At 62.7% G+C, this 18,565-nt stretch overlaps 2 protein-coding genes across 5 annotated transcripts in view; one reads left to right on the top strand and one right to left on the bottom strand.

The window, feature by feature from the left end:
- Positions 1-17,963, top strand: part of TRMU (tRNA mitochondrial 2-thiouridylase) — a 38,906-nt gene extending 20,943 nt beyond the window's left edge. For 2 of the 3 annotated variants that reach the window (XM_030855615.2, XM_030855619.2), the window contains 4 exons: positions 151-251; positions 1,603-1,747; positions 2,166-2,248; positions 2,676-17,963. In XM_030855615.2, coding sequence (XP_030711475.1) covers positions 151-251; positions 1,603-1,747; positions 2,166-2,248; positions 2,676-2,840 — 494 coding nt within the window. In that variant the 3' untranslated portion in view covers positions 2,841-17,963. The remainder of the gene's footprint in view (positions 1-150; positions 252-1,602; positions 1,748-2,165; positions 2,249-2,675) is intronic. The other variant, XM_070046479.1, reaches the window with a different exon arrangement.
- Positions 8,108-18,565, bottom strand: part of CELSR1 (cadherin EGF LAG seven-pass G-type receptor 1) — a 147,245-nt gene continuing 136,787 nt past the window's right edge. Inside the window, exons 26-35 of one of the 2 annotated variants that reach the window (XM_060306423.1) lie at positions 16,153-16,265; positions 15,707-15,786; positions 14,230-14,356; positions 13,389-13,514; positions 12,928-13,022; positions 12,554-12,657; positions 12,142-12,291; positions 11,519-11,749; positions 10,994-11,255; positions 8,108-10,202 (exon numbers count right to left, since the gene is read on the bottom strand). In XM_060306423.1, the coding sequence (XP_060162406.1) occupies positions 10,178-10,202; positions 10,994-11,255; positions 11,519-11,749; positions 12,142-12,291; positions 12,554-12,657; positions 12,928-13,022; positions 13,389-13,514; positions 14,230-14,356; positions 15,707-15,786; positions 16,153-16,265 (1,313 nt within the window). In that variant the 3' untranslated portion in view covers positions 8,108-10,177. Of the gene's footprint in view, positions 10,203-10,993; positions 11,256-11,518; positions 12,292-12,553; positions 12,658-12,927; positions 13,023-13,388; positions 13,515-14,229; positions 14,357-15,706; positions 15,787-16,152; positions 16,266-18,565 lie in introns of those variants that run through there. The other variant, XM_070046478.1, reaches the window with a different exon arrangement.

Below are 18,565 nucleotides of genomic sequence, written 5' to 3'. Positions count from 1 at the left end.
CGCGGGGTGGGAGGTACAGCCTAAGCCAGGCCGCCCGGGTGGTCCGCAGAGGGAGCCTCCTGCCTGCTGCCTTCCAGCCTCCTCCCCGTCGCGAGGGTGGGACGTTTGAGACGGGGCCCCTCCCACCTCGCTGAGAAACTGTTTCCACAGGTTGGTTCCTGTATACTTTGGGCCAGAGAGCCAACATAGGTGGCTTGCGGGAGCCCTGGTACGTGGTGGAGAAGGATGGCGTCAGGGGCGACGTGCTCGTGGTGAGTCGGGCGGGTGAGGTGACGGAGGCCTGGTTGTGGCAGAGCCCACGGTGCTGAGCCAGGCAGGGTGGGGCGTCTGCAGGGCAGCTGCGGTCGGGCGCATCCTTGCCTTTCCTCTGCCTCCTCCCGGGATTGGCCCTAGGTACCAGAAGGGTTTTGTTTAAGGTACTAGGCTTTTACTGTATGCTGGTCGCATTATTAATCACATCAATCCTTGTAGATAGATGTATTCCTCCGATTTTACAAGACTCAAAGATTAAGTAACGTGGGAAGGTCCCTTGGAGCGGGGGTGGCTCAGTGCCTGGGACAGGGCCTGCACACAGAGGCCTCCAGCGATTCACTGTTGAACAGATAGGGTGCAGAGCTGGGACCGACCTAGGCCTTCTGCCGCAGCGGGGCTCTGGGCCACTGGACCCGGGACTGTGTCCCCAAGCTCTAGAGCAGGACTTCACAAAGGGGGCATGTTTGCCCTGCTCCCCTCCCTGGGACATTTGGCAGGGCCTGGGGACATTTTCAGCATCACGGCATGGGGGAGGGAGGAGGGGAGCAGGTGCTGCTGGCGTCCAGGGGGTGAAGCCAGGGAGCCCCGTCCCCTCCACAGTGATCCGGCCCCACATCTCAGCAGTGCCGAGGCTGAGCGTCCCGGCTCTGAGCACGCTCTGTCCCAGAGCTGGGGGACCCTCCGTTAGATGCGGGCAGAGGGGCCAGCAGGCCTCTGGGACACCACCGCCCAGAAGAGCCCTGGGCGCAAGGGCCTGGACGGTGATTCTGGTCCAGCATGAGTTAAAGGGACTTTAGTGTAAAGTTTAGCTGTCTCTTTTGCTTTGAGAAAGCACATCCACCGACACTTGTGCCCTGTGTGGGTCTCCTTATCTACTTAGAGCCCAAGGGCCCTGGGCTTGATGCCCTTGGTCCTCCCTCAGGGGAGGCCTACTAAGTCCTAGGAGGCCAGGTGCATGGAGGCCTAGGAGGCCTGTCCCCAGCCACGTGGGGCTTGGTGGGATCCCTGTGGCGACGTGGCTGTCTCGTGTGCGTCTGGCCCTGGGACGCCGGGTTGTGGTGGGGGCAGGGTGAACTTCCAGGAGGAGAGGTCATGGGGTTGGATCACATGCTCCTCTGCTATTTGCTGAGTGTGGCCATGACGAGTGACTTTCCCTCTCGTGCCTCAGTTTCCTCATCTTCAAAGTGGGGTAGACAGGCTCGAGGGATAAGCGCATGAATTTCCACGTGTCAGCGTGGATTTCAGTGAGTGTTTACTGTTATCATTAGTAATGAAGTGCAGAGGGGGCTTTGGGGCAGGACCCTCCACTGAGGGCTCCAGGGCGTCACGTCCTCGCGCTCCGCTCCGCAGGCCCCCCGGACAGACCACCCGGCCCTGTACAGGGACCTGCTGCGGACCGGCCGCGTGCACTGGGTGGCTGAGGAGCCGCCCGCAGCCCTGGTCCGCGACAAGATGATGGAGTGCCACTTCCGGTTCCGCCACCAGATGGCGCTAGGTGACTGAGCGGGGATCCCCGGGTGAGGCCAGCGTTAGGACCGGCGATTCGACCTGGGCCCGGGCCCCCACTGTTCAGATTGTACAACGTGTAGGCCTCCTTGCCCTCTGCCTCCGCAGAGACAGCCTGGGGGGCGCTGAGGCCAGCTTAGCTTTGTCCGTGACACAGGGTCGGTCGGTCTCTGGAAGAGGGCAGGTTGCCGGGGCGGGTGGGACTGAGGGTCCCGCTGGCAGGCCGCCGGCAGGTAGTGTGTGTGCCGCTCCGGGGCCCGGGCGGGCGGCGCGGAGCCCCTCTGGCCGTCGCCCCGAGCTTCCTTTGTCCTCGCTGCCTGCTCCTTCCTCCCCGGGGGCCCAAGGCCTGGGTCTGAGCACATGTGGCAAGGCCAGCACCCCCTCCAAGGGTCCTTCTCTTCCCCCAGTGCCCTGCGTGCTGACCCTCAATCAAGACGGCACTGTGTGGGTGACGGCCGTGAAGGCTGTGCGGGCTCTCGCCCTGGGACAGGTGAGTGGGGGTCTCAGCCCCAAGTCTGCGCCTGCCTTTGCCCCGGAACCCGGCCCTCCTCAGCAGCTGCTCGGCCGCTTGGAGGAGCAGGCTTCGTGCTCTGGAAGGATGGCATTTCCTCCGGACCGGAGCAGCTGGTCTCCAGGGGGAGCTGAGGGGCAGAGGGGCTGCGGTGCTCGGCTCACACAGCCCGCGAGGGTGGGTGCACAGGCAGCCCTGCAACCGTGAGGCATGGCTCTTGCGCGGCTAGTGGGAGCGCCGGCTGCCCTGCCCTGGCCCGCCGCTGGTCTGGGCCCCGGGGACAAGGACAGAAGATGGGGAGGCAGAGCATTGCCCCTCCCCAGCCCCAGGTCCGGGCTCCTGGCTGCACTGTGGGCACCCGGATGCTGGGTCGCACTGCAGGTGACACGGCCTCTCTCCTCTGCAGTTCGCTGTGTTCTACAAAGGGGGCGAGTGCCTGGGCAGTGGGAAGATCCTGCGCCTGGGGCCATCCGCCTACACACTCCAGAAGGGCAGGAGCAGACCCGATGTGACCGTGGAGGGCTCCAGCATCGGCCGGGGTGACAGCCCGGGCCAGGGACCCACGCTCTGACAGAGGCCGAGCGGCTGCTGTGGGGCTCATGGGAGGAGACGTGGACGAGCGGAGCCGGGGGCAGGGCCGCTTCAGAGCCAGGGAGAGCCCATCCTCCCTGCTTGCTGGCCGGCGGGTCTGTCCCAAGTGCCCCATGGGTGGAGTTCCTCTTGCGCACCCCCTAGAGGGCTTCCCGTCCGGGGGCATGCCGAGGGGACCTGTGGGGAGGGATGGATGGGCTGCAGGGGCAGTACCCAATAAAAACTCTGTCTGGGGTTTGGATTCTGATGGCTTCCAGTGGGGTGGGGCCTGGGTGGGCCGTCTCGGGGGCTCCACGGCACTAGCCACGTGTGGGGAGGCGGGGGTGTGTGCTGCACGGGAGAGCAATGGGATCCCCCCTTCCTCCGCCTCCATTCACGGCTGTGTCCACCCTCACCTGTGGCAGAGGATGTGTGACGGCCCTTGAGCTGACTCCCAGCCTGCAAGGGTATCTGAGGGGGACAGTGTGACCTTGAGGCCACTCTGAGGGGCGGCGGCCCTGCCCCCAGTCCAGGCAGCTGCACGGGAGCCTCCCCTCCCCCTGCAGAGTGCCCGGCACCCTGGCCAGGCACCCTGGCCAGTCACGTCGAGAGCTGAAGGGTAGCTTATAAACAAGGGAAGTTTATTTCTCATGGTTGTGGAGCCTGGAAGTCTGAGGTCAAGGTGCCGGCTCTGACGGGGGAGGGTCCTCTTACGGGGGGCCGGTGACCGTCTTCTCACTGTATCTTCGCGTGGTGCAAGGGGCAGGGGTTTTTCTGGGACCGCCCCACCTCCAGCCGCGCCACGCAGCTTGTGGGATCTCCATTCCCCCACCAGGGACCGAACCCCGGCCTTCGGCCGTGAAAGTGCTGAATCCTAACCACTGGACTGCCAGGGAGCTCCCTGCGGCCTCTGAAGAACACCTGTCCGCTTCATGAGGGCCCCACCCTCAAGACCCAATGGCGGGCTTCCCTGGTGGCGCAGCGGTTGGGAGTCCGCCTGCCGATGTAGGCGACACGGGTTTGTGCCCCGGTCCGGGAAGATCCCACATGCCGCGGAGCGGCTGGGCCCGTGAGCCATGGCCGCTGAGCCTGCGCGTCCGGAGCCTGTGCTCTGCAACGGGAGAGGCCACAACAGTGAGAGGCCCGCGTACCGCAAAAAAAAAAAAGACCCAATGGCTGCCACCACATCAGGGCTAGGGTTTCAACCTGTGCCCTTCGGGACACAAACACACACCATAGAGCACGTGCGTGTTTTGTGCAGCGCTGAGTGGCAGATGAGAGCACCTTTGGAGCTGGCTTTGGCCGGGGGCATCGTGGGTGGCCGTCGTCCTGCCGTGAGCAGTTGAAAGGCCCGCTGGGGAGCCACCGCAGGACTTGGAGGCGGGAGGTTTGGAGACGCTCCACCAGGCCTTCCCGGGGGCGCGGTCAGCTGGGTCAGGTGGAGGTTGGCTCTTCCTGGAAGGGCACACTTCTGCGTGCCCCAGTGCCTCCAGCTTCCCTGCCTTGGCGCGGGTTAGTGCCCTGTCCCGGCTCCCGGTGGGCCCCAGGGTCCCTGGTGCTCTGCTCAGGGGCCCAGCCACCTGCTCCGGTGCCAGGATGGACGAGCCTCAGGCTCTCCCTCTCACTGACCTCAGACTCAGCCCTTGCTTGTGCTCCAAGCCAGGCTCCTGTGGAGGCTAGAAGTGTGGCTCCCGTCTCCTGTGGGTTAGAAGGTTCTAGAGCAGAGGCAGTGCGGCATATTCTTCCAGGTGCTATGCTGATGGGGAGTAACTCGGGGGGGGTCACGTGGCCCCCCAAGGCTCAGAAGCCCCTTGTGCTGAGGGGCAGAGCTGCAGGGCCAGCCCTGGGTCAAGTCACCCAGGACGGAGCTCCTGCCCCCAGGAAGGTCACACAAGGGAGGGGCTTGAAGTGGGTGACGGGCACCTGGGCTCCAGAATGTGCAGGGCCTGCGGCCACAGTGAGGACAGGGCTTCCTTCTGGACAGGAGGGGAGGCCTGGAGAGGGTTTTGAGCAAAGGATCTCTCTGGCTGGTGTGAGGTACAGATGGGAGGGGACAGGAGAGGACCAGGTGGGCTGTGGAGGTTTGGACGAGAAGGGGGTCCAGATGCCCTTGGTTCTCTAGCGGGTCGAGATGGACCATTCTCGAGCACTGAGTGGTCGCCCTCCTGCACAGCCAGGCTCTGCCACCTGGGGCCGAGGGAGGAGGATGGGAGTCCGGGAACGGACACCACGCTTGGGACTTGCCCCGGGTCTGCGCAGGGGCTGCCGCCTGCCGGGGGGACCAGCCTCAAGCCTGGCACTGTGGCCCTGCCAGCCTGGGGCAGGGGCACGCGGTGGGCTGGGCCCTACAGCCGGCTGAGTGTGACCCTGCGTCAGGGTGACCGAGAGCTGCGCCCACCGCTCCCCCCAACCCCGGCTCAGCGGTGCCCAGTCCTTCGGCGGCACAGATGCCCACTCTGCGGTGGGGGCCGGTGAGGGGCGGGGGGCTGGATCTGGGCTGTGACCCGGGAAGTGGGCAAGCCATGTGGGGAGGAGGACACAGCTCCGTAGGGACTGAGGGTCCCGGCCCCGCCCTGCCCTGGGGCACTCAGCGTCCTCCCTCCAGGCAGAGCTGGAGCCCCTCCCATTCCCCCTCCTCCTGTTTCTGGGCACCCCCCTGGCTCCCTCCTAGCCAAGGCCCCACCCAGCAGGGCGCGTCCCCAGGGTGGGGCGTGGGCTGGAGCAGACATGCAGGCACTTCCCACCCCCGCCAAGGGGCTTCCAAGACCATCTCCGTGATCCAGATGAAGAGGTAGGCCCTGTAGGCTGGAGGTGGAGGGCTGGGCGGCTGCTCCAGCGGGGCTGGCCCAGGGAGGTGTTGCCCTGACCCAGCCGGGAGGCTGACCACAGCCCGGCAGGTGCTTTCCACGTCGTGCTGGGCAGAGGGGACCGGACGGGACAGCAGTGCCCCTGGGGACACCGAGCCCAGCATGGAAGCCGGGGCTGAGACACCGCCTCTGTTCTGCCAGCTCCCAGGGCAGTGTGGAGCCTCCCTGGACTCAGGTTTCCCGGGACCCCCTGCCCTGGGTCTGGGGCTCTTGCGCGGAACCGAGGGCTGAGCTGTGGCCCCGTCTGGGGAGCCGCCACAGTGGGAGGAGGGGCGGGTGGAGGCAGTCGGCATGGACACAGGCCAGCAGAGCGGAGGCCGCCCTTCTGGCCTCTGGACGGCTCTTCGCGTCCTGCCAGCCCGACGCCAGGCCTCCAGCCACTGGAGGCGGGAGGAGGGAGCACAAGCCTGCCGCTGCCCCTGGGTCACCAGGCCTCACCTGGGCTGCGCCCGTGGCAGCCTCCGGGCCGCAGTACCACCTTCTCTCTGGGGGCACAGCTGACCGACTCTGGGAGGCCTCTGGGCAATGCCTAGCTGTTGGCCAGGGCACACCACTGGGCCTGTCCCAGACTCCAGGGCTGCACTTCCAGGTGGGGAGTGCAGAGGGGCTGGGGTCGGGGTCAAGCCCCGGGGCCTGTCTTCTGCCCACATTCCTGGGCTCCAGCTGCCTTGGTTGCCCATTTCCCCAGAAGCCTTCGCAAGCCCCGGACCTCCCTGCACCCCCAGTGTCTACAGGGAGGGAGCCTGGAGTGAGGCTACAGCCGCGATGTGAGGGAGCGCTTACTCTTACAGCTGGGATGGGGGAGGCTTGGATGTTTCTGTGGCCTGGACGGCATTCAGATGTTCTGTGTTCACGTCCGTGTTTCTGTCTCGATCCCGCGGGTCCTGGAGTGGCCTTGGCTAGGTTGGTGTGGAGTGCAATTATTTATGTCCACGGGAGGCCACCCAGGCCCAGCGGACGCACCTGCTCCCTTCAGCGGGGGGCTACTCTCCTCACATGTGTCCCCCCCTTAAGCAGCACTTCTGGCTTGAGATGGTGGTATTCTATCACGTTCATGACCAGGCGCTCTTGACAGGTGAATGTTAGCAGGGGGACAGGGGAGGGAGCAGAACCTGAGAGTGGCCTTTGGGGGTGGGGCGTTCATGGGTGGTTTTCCTCTTTTTTTCTCCCAGGCTTGACCTAAGCGTGGCCCCAACCTCTGGAGCTGTGTGGCCAGCACTGGGGCAAGGACTCCAAGAGAGGCCTGGGAAGGGGGAGCCCTGCGGGCTGAGGAGTGTGTGGGAGCCGCTCCCACTGTCTTCTCTTTGCTCCTGCTGATTCTCCCCAAAGGTAGCCCCAGGTGGGTGGAAGTGAGGCAGTGCAGGCAGCTAGAACCCTGGAAGAAACCCATCTTTTTGCATAGAGGAACCAAGAAAAGGGGTGCCAGGAGTAACAGCGTGTGAGGCAAATCCCAGAGAGGAGACAGCGCTGGCGGAGTGGACCCCTCGCTTTCCATATATACTGACAGGCACTGGCTCACCCTGAGTTGGAACAGACCCAAAGCAGCATATGAAAGGCTCTGAGGGCAGAACGGACATAAACCAGCCCAAGTCCTAGACTAACTGAGTGGCAGGTGTACAGAGTGGACCCAAGGCAGCACAGCAAAGTCACAGCCACAGAAGGAGACAGAACTTGTGGTCTGAACCTAATGGGGTTGACCGCCTTCTAAAACAGACAACTGACATCTGCCAGCACATTTTAACAGGACCCTGAGGCTCATGACGTAACATTCAAAAATGTCAATCAAGGATTCAGTTTGAAATTAGCTAACACACAAGGAACCAGGAAACACAGAGAGAAAAGAAAACAGATTTGCGGCCCCAAGATGACCCAGATGCCAAATTACTAGAGAATTTAAAGCTCCTGTTATCATCATGCTCTGTGAGGTAAACACGAAATTCACGGAAAACTCGAAGTCTTCAGTAGAGAAATAAAATTAATAAAAAGGAACCAAATGGAAATTTTAGAACTTAAAATTACAGTATTTTAAAAAAAAAAATCACTGGACAGGCTCAACAGCAGAATGGAGATGATAGAGGAAAGAATCAGTCAACCTGAAAGTTGATCACTAGAAATGATCTAACCTGAAGAACAGAGAGAAAAAAAGAGTGAAAACAGATGAACAAAGCTTCAGGAACCAGTTGTGTTCACTGGCGTCCCAGAAGGACAGGAGAGATGATTGGTGCAGGAAAAAATTTTGAAGTGCAAGGTGCAAGAGTCTGGATGAGCAGGAAATGGATAGAAGGTTCCGGAATGGCTCCTGCTCCCCCGGGCTTGTCGGCATCCTGTACATGGTCCCTTTTCCAGGGCTGCCTTAGGAAGGGGCGGCAACAGGGATGCAGGAGTGGGGGGAAAACCAGACAGCAAAAGTACAAATTCAAAAAAATCTTAATTTATTGTAGACTCTTTCCTCATTTGTGTTGCAATTCCAGTGTTCTGAACATTAATAAATACACATTTGTTTAAAAAAACCTCCAGTGTCTATCTCTCATAAAGTCTTAAGTCACAAAAATAGGTTTACATTTTTCCTGTCTTAATAAAACTGACAGTTGTTTTTTTGGTTAACAGTTCTGATCAAATGAAAAAACTAAATACATCTCAAGGGACAAAGTCCAGTTGCAGAAGACTATGGGACAATACGAAAGTGAAGTGTTCAGACTAAAAAATATTTCCACTTTTTTTTTTTTACTTAGAAAATGTCTCCTCAATGGTAAACATTTGAAGGTACTATTCTTTTGTGTCTTGAAAAAAGGCCACTCCCCTGCTAAGGCACATTTATAATTCATTCAAGTGTGAGGGCTTTGGGTTCTCATTTCATTTCTGTATGAAGCCTGTGGTCTTAGACCTGAGTATCAGGTATGTTTTCCTCTCAGCCACTAACAATACTCGCATTTTCATCAAAATAATACAGTATGGACATCTTTGCACTTTACTTGATTTTCATCATATTTTATGGTTTCTCGTGTTTGGAGGCAGCTGTGCTGACCGTTTATTTGGGCATCCGACTGAGGAACAAAAGAAACACTGAAATAAGACGTGTCTGAGTAATTCTGGGCCCCGTTCCACAGCCCCTCAGGCCACGCTGTGCCGACTGCCCACAGAGGGAGTCACAGCCGGTCCTTGGTGTGAGTTTCCAAAAAACAGCTTGGTAACTATTGAACAGTGTGCTGAGGCTTTGTCCCTTCTCACAATTGGCCATTTGAAGCAAAATGAAGTAATTGGTCAGACTCTGGGGGTGAGACCCCCGCCCGCCTGGAGCTCCTCGGACTCTAAAAGAGCTAGAAAATTGGCAGGAAGGAATGTGACATCCTGGAAGACCTCATACCTCCGTCTGAATCAGGAACGTGTGAACATTTTACAGTCCCGCCGAGAACAGGAGCAGAGGAACAAAGGAATTCCCCACCTGCAGTACCGCTGACCGGGAAGGGGGCCAGGGAGGCCCCGCGGGGCTCAGAGTGGGGCCCACCCCAGCGAAGGGGGCAAGGGATGACCAGTGTGTCGGTCGCGGCCGCGTGCACCTGCATCCCACACTCACTCAGCAGAGCTCCTGGTCCAGCCCCAGAAGGCCCTGTCTCGGAGCCACACCCGTCCAGGCAGACGGGAGCTGGGGGCAGGCATCGCAAATGCAAGTGTGCTGCACATCCAGGCGGCCCCGTGTGATGCCCACGGACTCCTGCCTCTGGGCTGGAAGCAGAACCGGAACCTCTGTCCAGCAGCGCTCCCTACACGCTACCCGCCTCTGCTTTGCTGGGACACCAGTGCTGGATGCGTGCCAGACTCCAGGCTGGCTGTGCAATCTGCCTGACGCCAGAAGGAGGGAGAGATCGTCCCACGGATCTCCCAGTGTGGACAGAGTCAGTACAGATGCGAAATATACAGAGGTTTTGCCCTTTCAAAGTTCCATACAAATATACCGCAGTATCTGCACCTTTGCAACGAAGGAAAGCGAGCTGCTTCAAGACAAGGGCTGCCTTTGCAGAGGGCTGCGGAGCTGCTGGCCCCGGGCCTGCACTGCAGGGAGCTGCCTGCGGCCCTGAGTCCTGGCCAGCCGGCCCGGCGGCTCCTCTCAAGGCCAGCTCTCCTGCTGGGCCCTGTCCCGGCCAGGCCAGCGCACGGTTTTGGCTCTGTCCCGCAGTCCGAGGGTTGAGCTGTGCCGGCCCGGGAGTCCACGCCTCCCGTGCCTGTGGCCTTTGGCACTTGTCACGGGTCTAAGGGGCCCTAAGCCTCCGGGGCAGCTCAGCGCTTTGTGTCTGGACCTTCAGTCATGCCAGTCACGGGGCTACCACTGCAGCCCCATGGGGCCCCCGCCACCAGGGCCTGCTTCACTGACAGGGCAGGGAACCCCCCTGGGCTCCAAGGTCCAGGAGCACAACGACACAGCACAGAGGCCTGGGCGGAGGTGATGGGCTTGTCTTCACGGTTTCCTGATGGTTCAAAGTGAAGTTTCGTTACTGCCTCTGCGCGTGGGAAGAAGCCGTCAGGCAGGCGGAGGGTCAGCGAGGACGGCCCCTGCCCCCCGTGAAGCCAGCAGCTGGGCTGGGTCCGAGGTTGTGCAGGGGCAGACCCCCACTCGGGGGGCATGGGGCAGAACCCCCCACTCAGGGGACGGGGTGCCCGGAGGCTCCACGGAGGGCAAGCTCATGCGTGGACACAGCGACACTGGCAGGCAGGGGAGGGGACAATCAACCTGTACCCCCGACGGCCAGGGCCACCCGGAGACCCAGGCCCATCTGAGCGTCCTCCCCAGGGCTGGCCTCGGACGGCGCCCAGAGCACCAAGGCTAGCAAGCCGAGTCAGTCTCTTAAGTTTTAGGAAGGTTGTTCTAGAAGACCTGGCTCCCATTCTCCCCACCTCCCGGGGACGTCTGGAGCAGGATCCCAGCTCCGCGACTCTGCGGCCAGGCGCCCCCACCCCCACCCCGCCCCAGCCTCAGTCTCCTTAACCACAAAATGGGGCAGTAATGACCCTGGGCCAAGGAAACTGCTCATAAAACGTTTGGTCCCACATGGTCTCAAGTCCTAGAGCTTCAGGGCTGGACGGGACACAGGGCCTTGACAGGCGTCTGCTGCACCTCCGGCCTCCTGATCCCAAGCAGGGGCCCTCTCCCGGGTGGAAGCCCACCGCAGCCCCCGGGCCTCTGCCTGGGCATGCCTCTGTGCTCGGGGCCTGTCCTCCAGACGGGGGACCACGGGGAGGTTGGCTGGGGGCCATCCCCGCCGTCCCTCCCGCCACGGCCCAGGCTACTCACTCAGAGCCGGAGCCATGGGCCTGGGCGCTCCCGGCCCGCACGTTCATGGCCACCCCGTTGAGGTGCTCGCGCCCTGGCTCCCGGTGCAGCGTCTTGGCGGGGATGGCGCCGTCGGGGGCGCGGACACCGTCGCTGGAGGCCAGGGAGGACGGCCGCGAGGACGCGGGGCTCTGCTCCCGCTCAGCCAGCTTCTCTCGCAGCCGCGACTTCAGCATTTTCTCCGTCAGTGGCGGCGGGTAGGTGACTTTGTTTTTCAAGATGCCTGGGGGTGGGGTTGGGGGGGTCGGGGGGATCGAGAAGGTCACGATCAGGCTGCCTCTGCTGGATGCAGTGGGCTCGGGGAGGGACTGTCATGCAGAGCTGAGCTCTCGGCCACTCCTCTCCCCCTCGGGTCTCACCCCTGCCCCGCCGGGCACCACCCCCGTGCCCCACGGACCCCACCCCCGAACCCCGTGCCTGGGCCTGCCTCCCCCAGGACCAGGGACTTTCCAGCCCCCAGCTCCAGGGACAGTGGGCCCTCGGCACCTTTTCTCTGCTCGGGGAGCTGGCTGGGCGGTGCGGCCGCGGGCCTGGGGCCCCCACTCTCCCGGGCCGGGATGCGCTCGCTGCAGTGGTTGCCCTGCTCGTCCAGGTGCAGCTCCACGCTGACCTTGGTCTCCACCTTCAGGCGGGGCTGCTCGCCCGGTCCCTCACTGTCGCTCCCGGCCAGGCTCTCATCAGGCCAGCCGGCTGGGACGTGGTTGGCCACAGAGTCCACTGAGGCACAAGACAGACCCTCAACATGCAGGGCGGCTGCCTGCTCGGCTCAGCGGGGGCGTGTCCCGAGCGGCGCTGACCCACGGTCCCCGACCCGCAGGCCTGGCAGGGCCGCGCCATCCAGGTGGGGACACCGAGGCTGAGAGGGAAGGTCCTGGGGTGGGATCCCAGCCTCAAGCCCCCCCCCCCGCATCCCCACACCCGGGAGCGTCGTGCTCCCTGCAGCAGTGGGGTTAGGAGTCCTGGCTGTGAGGGTCCCACAGAGACCCCTGAGACGTCACCTGTGCTCTGCGGACGGTGAGCTGGGGGCTGTCCTTCCTGCCGCCGCAGCCCCGTCCCAGGGGCAGGCGGCCACGGCTGAGGGCCGCTCTGCAGCCAGCGGGCTCACTCACCTTTGGGGGTGCTGTGCACGGGGCCCTGGGCCGGGTCCCATCTGTCCTCAGCCGCGACCCTGTCGTCCTCGCTGTCGGAGGAGCGTGAGGAAGCGTAAGAGCTACTCTGCTCATCCAGGGACAGCTCGCTGTCCGAGTCCGAGTCGTGGCCTGCAGGGCAGGCGGGAGGGACAGGGCTCAGGCGGGGGGCGGGGTGCTTCCTGCAGACTGGAGCCACCTGGGCCCGGGCACGGGAGGGCACTGGGTGCCCGCTGACCCTCCCAGTGTGCGGTGGCCACCTCTTCAAGGCTGTACGTTCTCAGGTGACCGAGGGGCCCACGGGGCAGCCGAGAGCCAGCAGGAAGCTCTCGCCATGACCCCCGGGAGGGAGACGCGCAGGCTGACGGGAGACCGCGCCCCAGGGGACACGTACCATGGGGCTTCTTGGTGCTCCTGGGTACAAAGGACGCGTCTGGCTCCCCGTGGCCGCCCCGCGCCGGCCCAGAGGACACGCTGAGCTTCTGGCCCCCTTTGTCCCTGGAGAGAGTAGAGGTGGGTGGGCTCAGCATTGTTGCTCTGGGGGATGCATGACCGGCCCCCCGCCATCAACCAGCGCCTTCTGCGTGTGCCAGGGCAGCCACACTGGGCTCTGGAAGGTTCTCTGCCACGAGACTCCCGGAGCACACGGATAAACACACGTGGACTCAAACAGCAGGGCGCATGGCTCGGGGCGGAGGCGGCAAAGCCCACGTTTGCTCGGAGAGCTTCCCCCCCACGGCCACAGCAGGGGCGCCGGCCCGGCCTGACCTGATGGTGCTGTCCAGCGAGGCGGTGGACTCGCCCAGGGCCGTGCGGAACACGTCGGGCTCCTCGCCGTACGTGTTGTTGCAGTTGAGGGAGCGCTGGGGGAAGGGGGCTGGTTATCGTCTGAGCAGAGGCCACCAGGGCGCAGAGGGTGGCTCGGTCCCCACCACAAGCCCCCGTGCAGCACCCTGACCGTGCCCCTGCCGGGAACAGGGCACAGCGGCCCGGTGGCAGCTCCCACCGGCCCTGCTTCTAGACAGGATCCCCGCCGGCCATGGCGGGGGAAGAGGCTGTGAGCTGGACAGACCACACCCCGTTGACTCGGCTCGCTCCCGGGGCTGCAGGGAAGGCTGGATGCCACACTCCGGGGACAGATCTGTGATGCCCCCTTTTGTGGGGGACGCGAGACCAAGGGGCTGTGTCTGATGCTGGTCCAGGCCCTGGCATCCCCGGGAGCCTCCTACCGTCAGCAGGGTGGCCCTCGTGGTGGCTGAGTCGTCGGGGTACGGCTTCTTCCCAGCGAGCACACCCTTCAGGTGTTTCCGGACCTCTCTGTTGAACACGCAGTGGAGCAAGAGGACGGCGAGGCCCTGCAGAGGAGGGGGCAGGTCAGCGCCGGGCTTGGCCCCCATAGAGAAGCCAGGGCCCTGCCGCTGCCTCACCGCCCACCTGCCTGCCCGGAGGATGCACGGAGCATAGCTCAGCCACGTGGAGCTGACGGTGCCCAGGGCCGCCGCGGCTGCAGACGCCCACCATGGCCCACGCCCGGCCTCCCTGCCCCGGGGGCTTCCAATTTCTCCAGGTCGGGGGCCTGGTCAGGGCAGCCCGCACGCCCGGTGCCTGGAGGACCCCTTCCCAGGCCCCAGCCCCCGGGCCCTCTGGATCCCCAATGTTGCATCATTAATCAGGGTCCACGGTGTGGACAGTAAGTGGCCAGCATCCTCCTGGGGACACAGTGGGATTTATCCTGGCCGGGGAGGGGGTGAGCAGAGGACTGCGTCCCGACAGACACACAGGAGGCCATGGAATGGGGGTCCCTGGGAGGGCTCGGGGCAGAGCTGCCTTTGGAGCAACAGGCGCCTTTTTTTCGGTGGCAGGACCACGAGGCTTCACCATAACCCCTAACAAACTGCGCCGACACCGGAAGGACAGCCACGGTGCAGCCCCGTGTGTCCAGAGAGCGAGAACACAGCCCGGACGCCAGGTCAAGGATCTCCCCGGGGACCCTCTCGGGGCCACTCGGGGTTGGGGCATTTCAGACAGGTGACCCCTGGGCCCCGCCAGATCGTTCTGACAGCCACCCACCTGTAAGCAGCTGAAGACGGCAAAGAGGTAGCGGAAGGTGAGCGCGTCGCTGTTCACGGCCAGCAGCCCCAGAAGCCAGGTGGCGCTGATGAGCAGCAGCAGGAAGAAGGCCGTCCTCACGAGGGAACTGCGGGGGCGGGACAGGGGCATGGCTGCAGCGTCCATCCCCCACCCTCTTTCCTTCCCACACCCTTTCGAAGCATCTACCATGAGGCAGCCCCTGGCTCACACAGGGGAAAAGACAGCTTAGTGGGGAGCAGTTAAAAAGCAAACAGGTAAATAGGAAACTAGGAGCCAAGGCTGGTACATGGGCTGCACCCACAGCGACTCCGGGAAGCCTGGTGCACGGCCCGGAAGGTACGTGGACCTGGAGGAGGTGCGTGGCGAGAAGGTGTCAGGCCCGCCGTGCAGGCTCCTAGCAAGGGCTTCCTGCTCTCTGCCTCGGTCTCCCCAGCCGAAGGGGAACGGACGGTGACGTGCATCCCTGGTGGGGTCGTGGGGTGCTGGAGGGAACTGCGTGTGCTAACGTGAGGCAAGGGCTGGGAAAGGTAGGTCTGGGGCGGGGAGGAAGCGGACGACGGTGGAGCAGGCTGGACCCCGACTCCGCGTCCCCTGCCCACGGTCTCTGCTCCTCCGTGGCCTTTTCAGACTCTGCTCTCCTGTGGGCCGGGTGGACCGGCACCTTCTGCGGCCCCTCAGCCCCTCCTCACACATCCTCCCTTCCCTGGACCCCCAGCTCGGGCCCGATGGACACCCTTGTCCTCCCCTCCCCTGACCCTCTCGTGGCTTGAGCTCTCCCGAAGCTGCCCTGCCTGCCTCCCGCAAGGCTTTTCTGTGGGTCCCCTGCTCTCTCCCAACCTGAAAACATGGGAGGCCCCCTCTCTGTTGGGCCCCATCCTCCTGCGCTGCACCCTCTCGCTGGGCGAGCTCCTCCACTCCTGTGGTGTCGGCATCACTGTCACCACCAACCCAGAAAGTTCCATCCCCCACCCCCACCCTGTCTGACTCCAGGGAGTGTCCAGGCGCCCTGGCACCTCCCCGCACCCGGCTGTCACCATCCCCCGCCTCCTGCTGGTCCAGGCGAGGACACCCAGGCGTCACTGCTACCCCCTCTCCCCTCAGTGACTCCACCACAAACCCCGTGGGTCCCACATCCTAAACATCTCTCCCTCCCTGGTTCAGGCTGCCACCCCAGCCGGCCACCTGCCCCAGTCCCCCTGTGGTCAGCCTCCCTCGCTTTCCTCCACGATGTCCAGCTCTCCCCCGAGAGATCCAGACTCCGCTCGGCACAGCCCAGACACGTCCAGACACGGCTGGCCTCTCCCCACTGCGGCCTGTTGATTCCCCACTGACGTGGCTGCCATGACGCCCTGGACGGGTCCGGTGACGGGCACTTTCATGGGGACAGGCAGGGGTCTCGGGTGGGGCTGGCCCCACGTCAGGTCCCACCCACTGACCGGGTTAGGCAACAACTTACACGACCCGTTTTCTCTCATAATAATGGCGCTTCCTTTGGCAGGAGACCTTTGCAGACAGGACAAAAATGACTGTGTTGACCTGAAAACAAACCAAACAGAGAAACCCGAAGTCCAGTGGCCGCTCCATTGTACTGTCACTAGAGACCTTCAAAAGCCAAAGGCTTCTGAGGGTCTTCAGCCCACATCTCGGGAGGTGCCTCTGGGACGAGGCCTCAGAGCCCAGGAGCCTGCTGGAGGTGGACGCGGACCTGGACCAGATCCCAGCACCCACGGGTCTGAGGACAAGGCTTTATCACCGTGAGGTCAGCCCTTCCTGTCCGCCCAGATGCTCAGCGGAGCTGGTAACCCATCGGCCCCAAACACCCTTCAAGCCAGCGTACCCAAGGGGCACCCGGCCTCCCACGACCCTGATAATCAGGGGTTCTGAGAAGCCCCCGGCACTCACGACGATCACGGTTCCGACGGGCCCCGCAAAGCTCCAGATCAGGGTGTCACGAAGGGACAGCCAGCAGAAGTCCGGGTTTCCGTAGCCCTGGGGGTCCAGGCCCACCGCAAGTCCTGGACAACAGGGAGGAGAAGAGTGAGGGCCACCCTGATGGGGGGGTGGCCACAACAGGGTGTTCCCAGACCCCAGGCAGGACCCGGGGCCCCCGGCATGGCGCTCAGAGGGAAGGGCGGGGAACCCGAGATAAACAGCCGGGAAATGACAAAGGCCCAGGTCCCCTCCCAGCAAAGGCCAGTCACAGGCCCACCATGGCCACGACCTGCTCGCAGATTCACCCCAGAGGTGGGGAGCCCACCTGGGCCAGGGCTGCTGACGGAGGTGGGAAAGAGACAGAAGACGGAGGTGATGGGACCCGCCAGGACCAGCCACGAAGCACGATGGGGATGCCCTGATTGCTGGGCCACGTGGAAGCCAGGACATGGCCATGGACCACAGGTGCAAGGACCTGAGGGCAGGCACGTGCCACACACGCCACACTCATGTGCGTGCACAGAGCACACACGCCACACACACACATATACGCACATGCACACACCCCAGGAAGGGTCACCACTCCAAGGTGCTAGGCAAATGAGGAGTTTCCTATGTTATCTAAGCCACAGCCATGGTTTCTAACCATGTCACAAGCTAGAGCAGGACTTGCCCTTACAGAACCGTCAAGGTGAAGTCTGGAGTGGCTTCTCCAACACAGACCTTGCTTAGGACAAAGAAGCAGCCCACTCCGCGCCGTGGCCTCCCCGGACCTGGCCTGGACTGTTCCACAGGCCACACTCCCTTGCTTAAGCCCTAAAGGGTCAAGTCTCCCCACCGACTGCTCAAAACCCTACAATGGCTTCCCACTGCCCTCAGGAGACGGACACAGGTATTTCCGCAGCCTTCTAGGCCCTTTGTGGCGTGGCCACGGCCACACTCCAGACCGCGTGGCACCCCCCACTCGGCCCCAGCCCAGCCTCAGGTCAGTCCCCAACCAGCCTTCCTCCGCTCAGGTCTTGCACATGCGGAGCCCTGAAGGCACACCCCCCAGCACAGCAGCCTGGTTCCTGCGAGCCCTCCAGTGTAAAGAGTGCTTCCTCCAGGAAGCCTTCCTGGCCTGCCCCCCACCCCACCCCCAGATGAGAGCAGGTCTCATCCTCCCCCGTCCCCTGGCTCTGAGCCCACCCCTCAGTGCAGGGTTTGTGGATGAGCCTAGAGTCACGTTCACCATCACTTAATGCCCATCTTCCCTGGACGGACGACTCCCGGAAGACACAGGCTTTGCCGTTCTCACTCACTGCTCTGATCCCGGGCCTAGAACGGAGCCCCGCACAGAAGAGGCCCGCCCTGAATGAACGAATGAAGGAGTGTGCGAATGCTCCCGCATTCTTGGGCAACTGAGACTTGGTGGGGGTTAAGGAAAGCACATGGGGAGCTGGCCTCAGGCCCCCATCCCCCGTGCCCCCCGGATCCCAAAGGCCCGGCTGGGTCAGGCCCCACATCTGAGACAAGGGCTGTCCCCATGCAGGGTCCCATGGAGACGCTCTGCTCCATCCAGCCGCGTCGGGAGGGGCTGCCTGAGGTGACCACACAGGTGGAGATGGAACAGGGTACGGTACAGACCAGGAAACACACTCTGAGTTTACTGGGGCACAGAAAAGCACACAGCAAACTTAACTTTTCCTTTTGTAAAATAAGCAAATTGGCAAATGATCCTGACCTGACTTCCTCGTTTCTCTTCATAGAATTTGATGTAAATAAAATCCGATGTTCTGGTTTCTGAGATTAACTTGCTAATTAAAAAAAAAACCCAAATAACAATAGAGGCTCTGGGCAGACTGAAGATGAAATTAAAGATGAGTGCCCTGAGTGTCCAAGCACGACCAGGTCCTTGCTTCAGGGATTTAGTAGATGGGCACTGGGGGGACCCCCGAAACCAGCTGCTCCCAGCCCTCATTCTTCCTGGTCTTTGGGGCTCAGGAACCACCTGAATTAGCACCTTTCTCACAAGCTGACCAGAAACAGCATGGAAACACGCGACGTAGTGTGTCTGCTGTGTTCAGTCTTTGGGTCAAGAGGAGGTGGCTGCCGGTGAGGGCGGCTCCCACTGCCCGCCCTCAGCAGCCCTGGATGGAGGTGACAACGGTCATTCAGGGTCCCTTGGAGCCCAGGGAGAGGAGTCACAACGAGACAGCCCGGTGCCCAGACTGGGTGGGAGCAGAGTGGCCTCAGGAGACCAGCTGGTGACGCTACCATGGAAACCAGGGTGGCTGCTGGGCAGAGCACTGGGGCGGCATCTGCCCCTTCTCCCACTGCCTCTGGCCTCGGACTTCGTGTCTGGATCCCTGGAACCCAGGGACTGCTGAGGAGAGAGGGTGTC

This window comes from Globicephala melas, chromosome 10 (genome assembly GCF_963455315.2).
Source record: "Globicephala melas chromosome 10, mGloMel1.2, whole genome shotgun sequence".
Lineage (NCBI taxonomy): Eukaryota > Metazoa > Chordata > Mammalia > Artiodactyla > Delphinidae > Globicephala > Globicephala melas.
The sequence above is the reverse complement of the archived record's forward strand: the minus strand, read 5'-3'. Positions and strand labels throughout refer to the sequence as shown.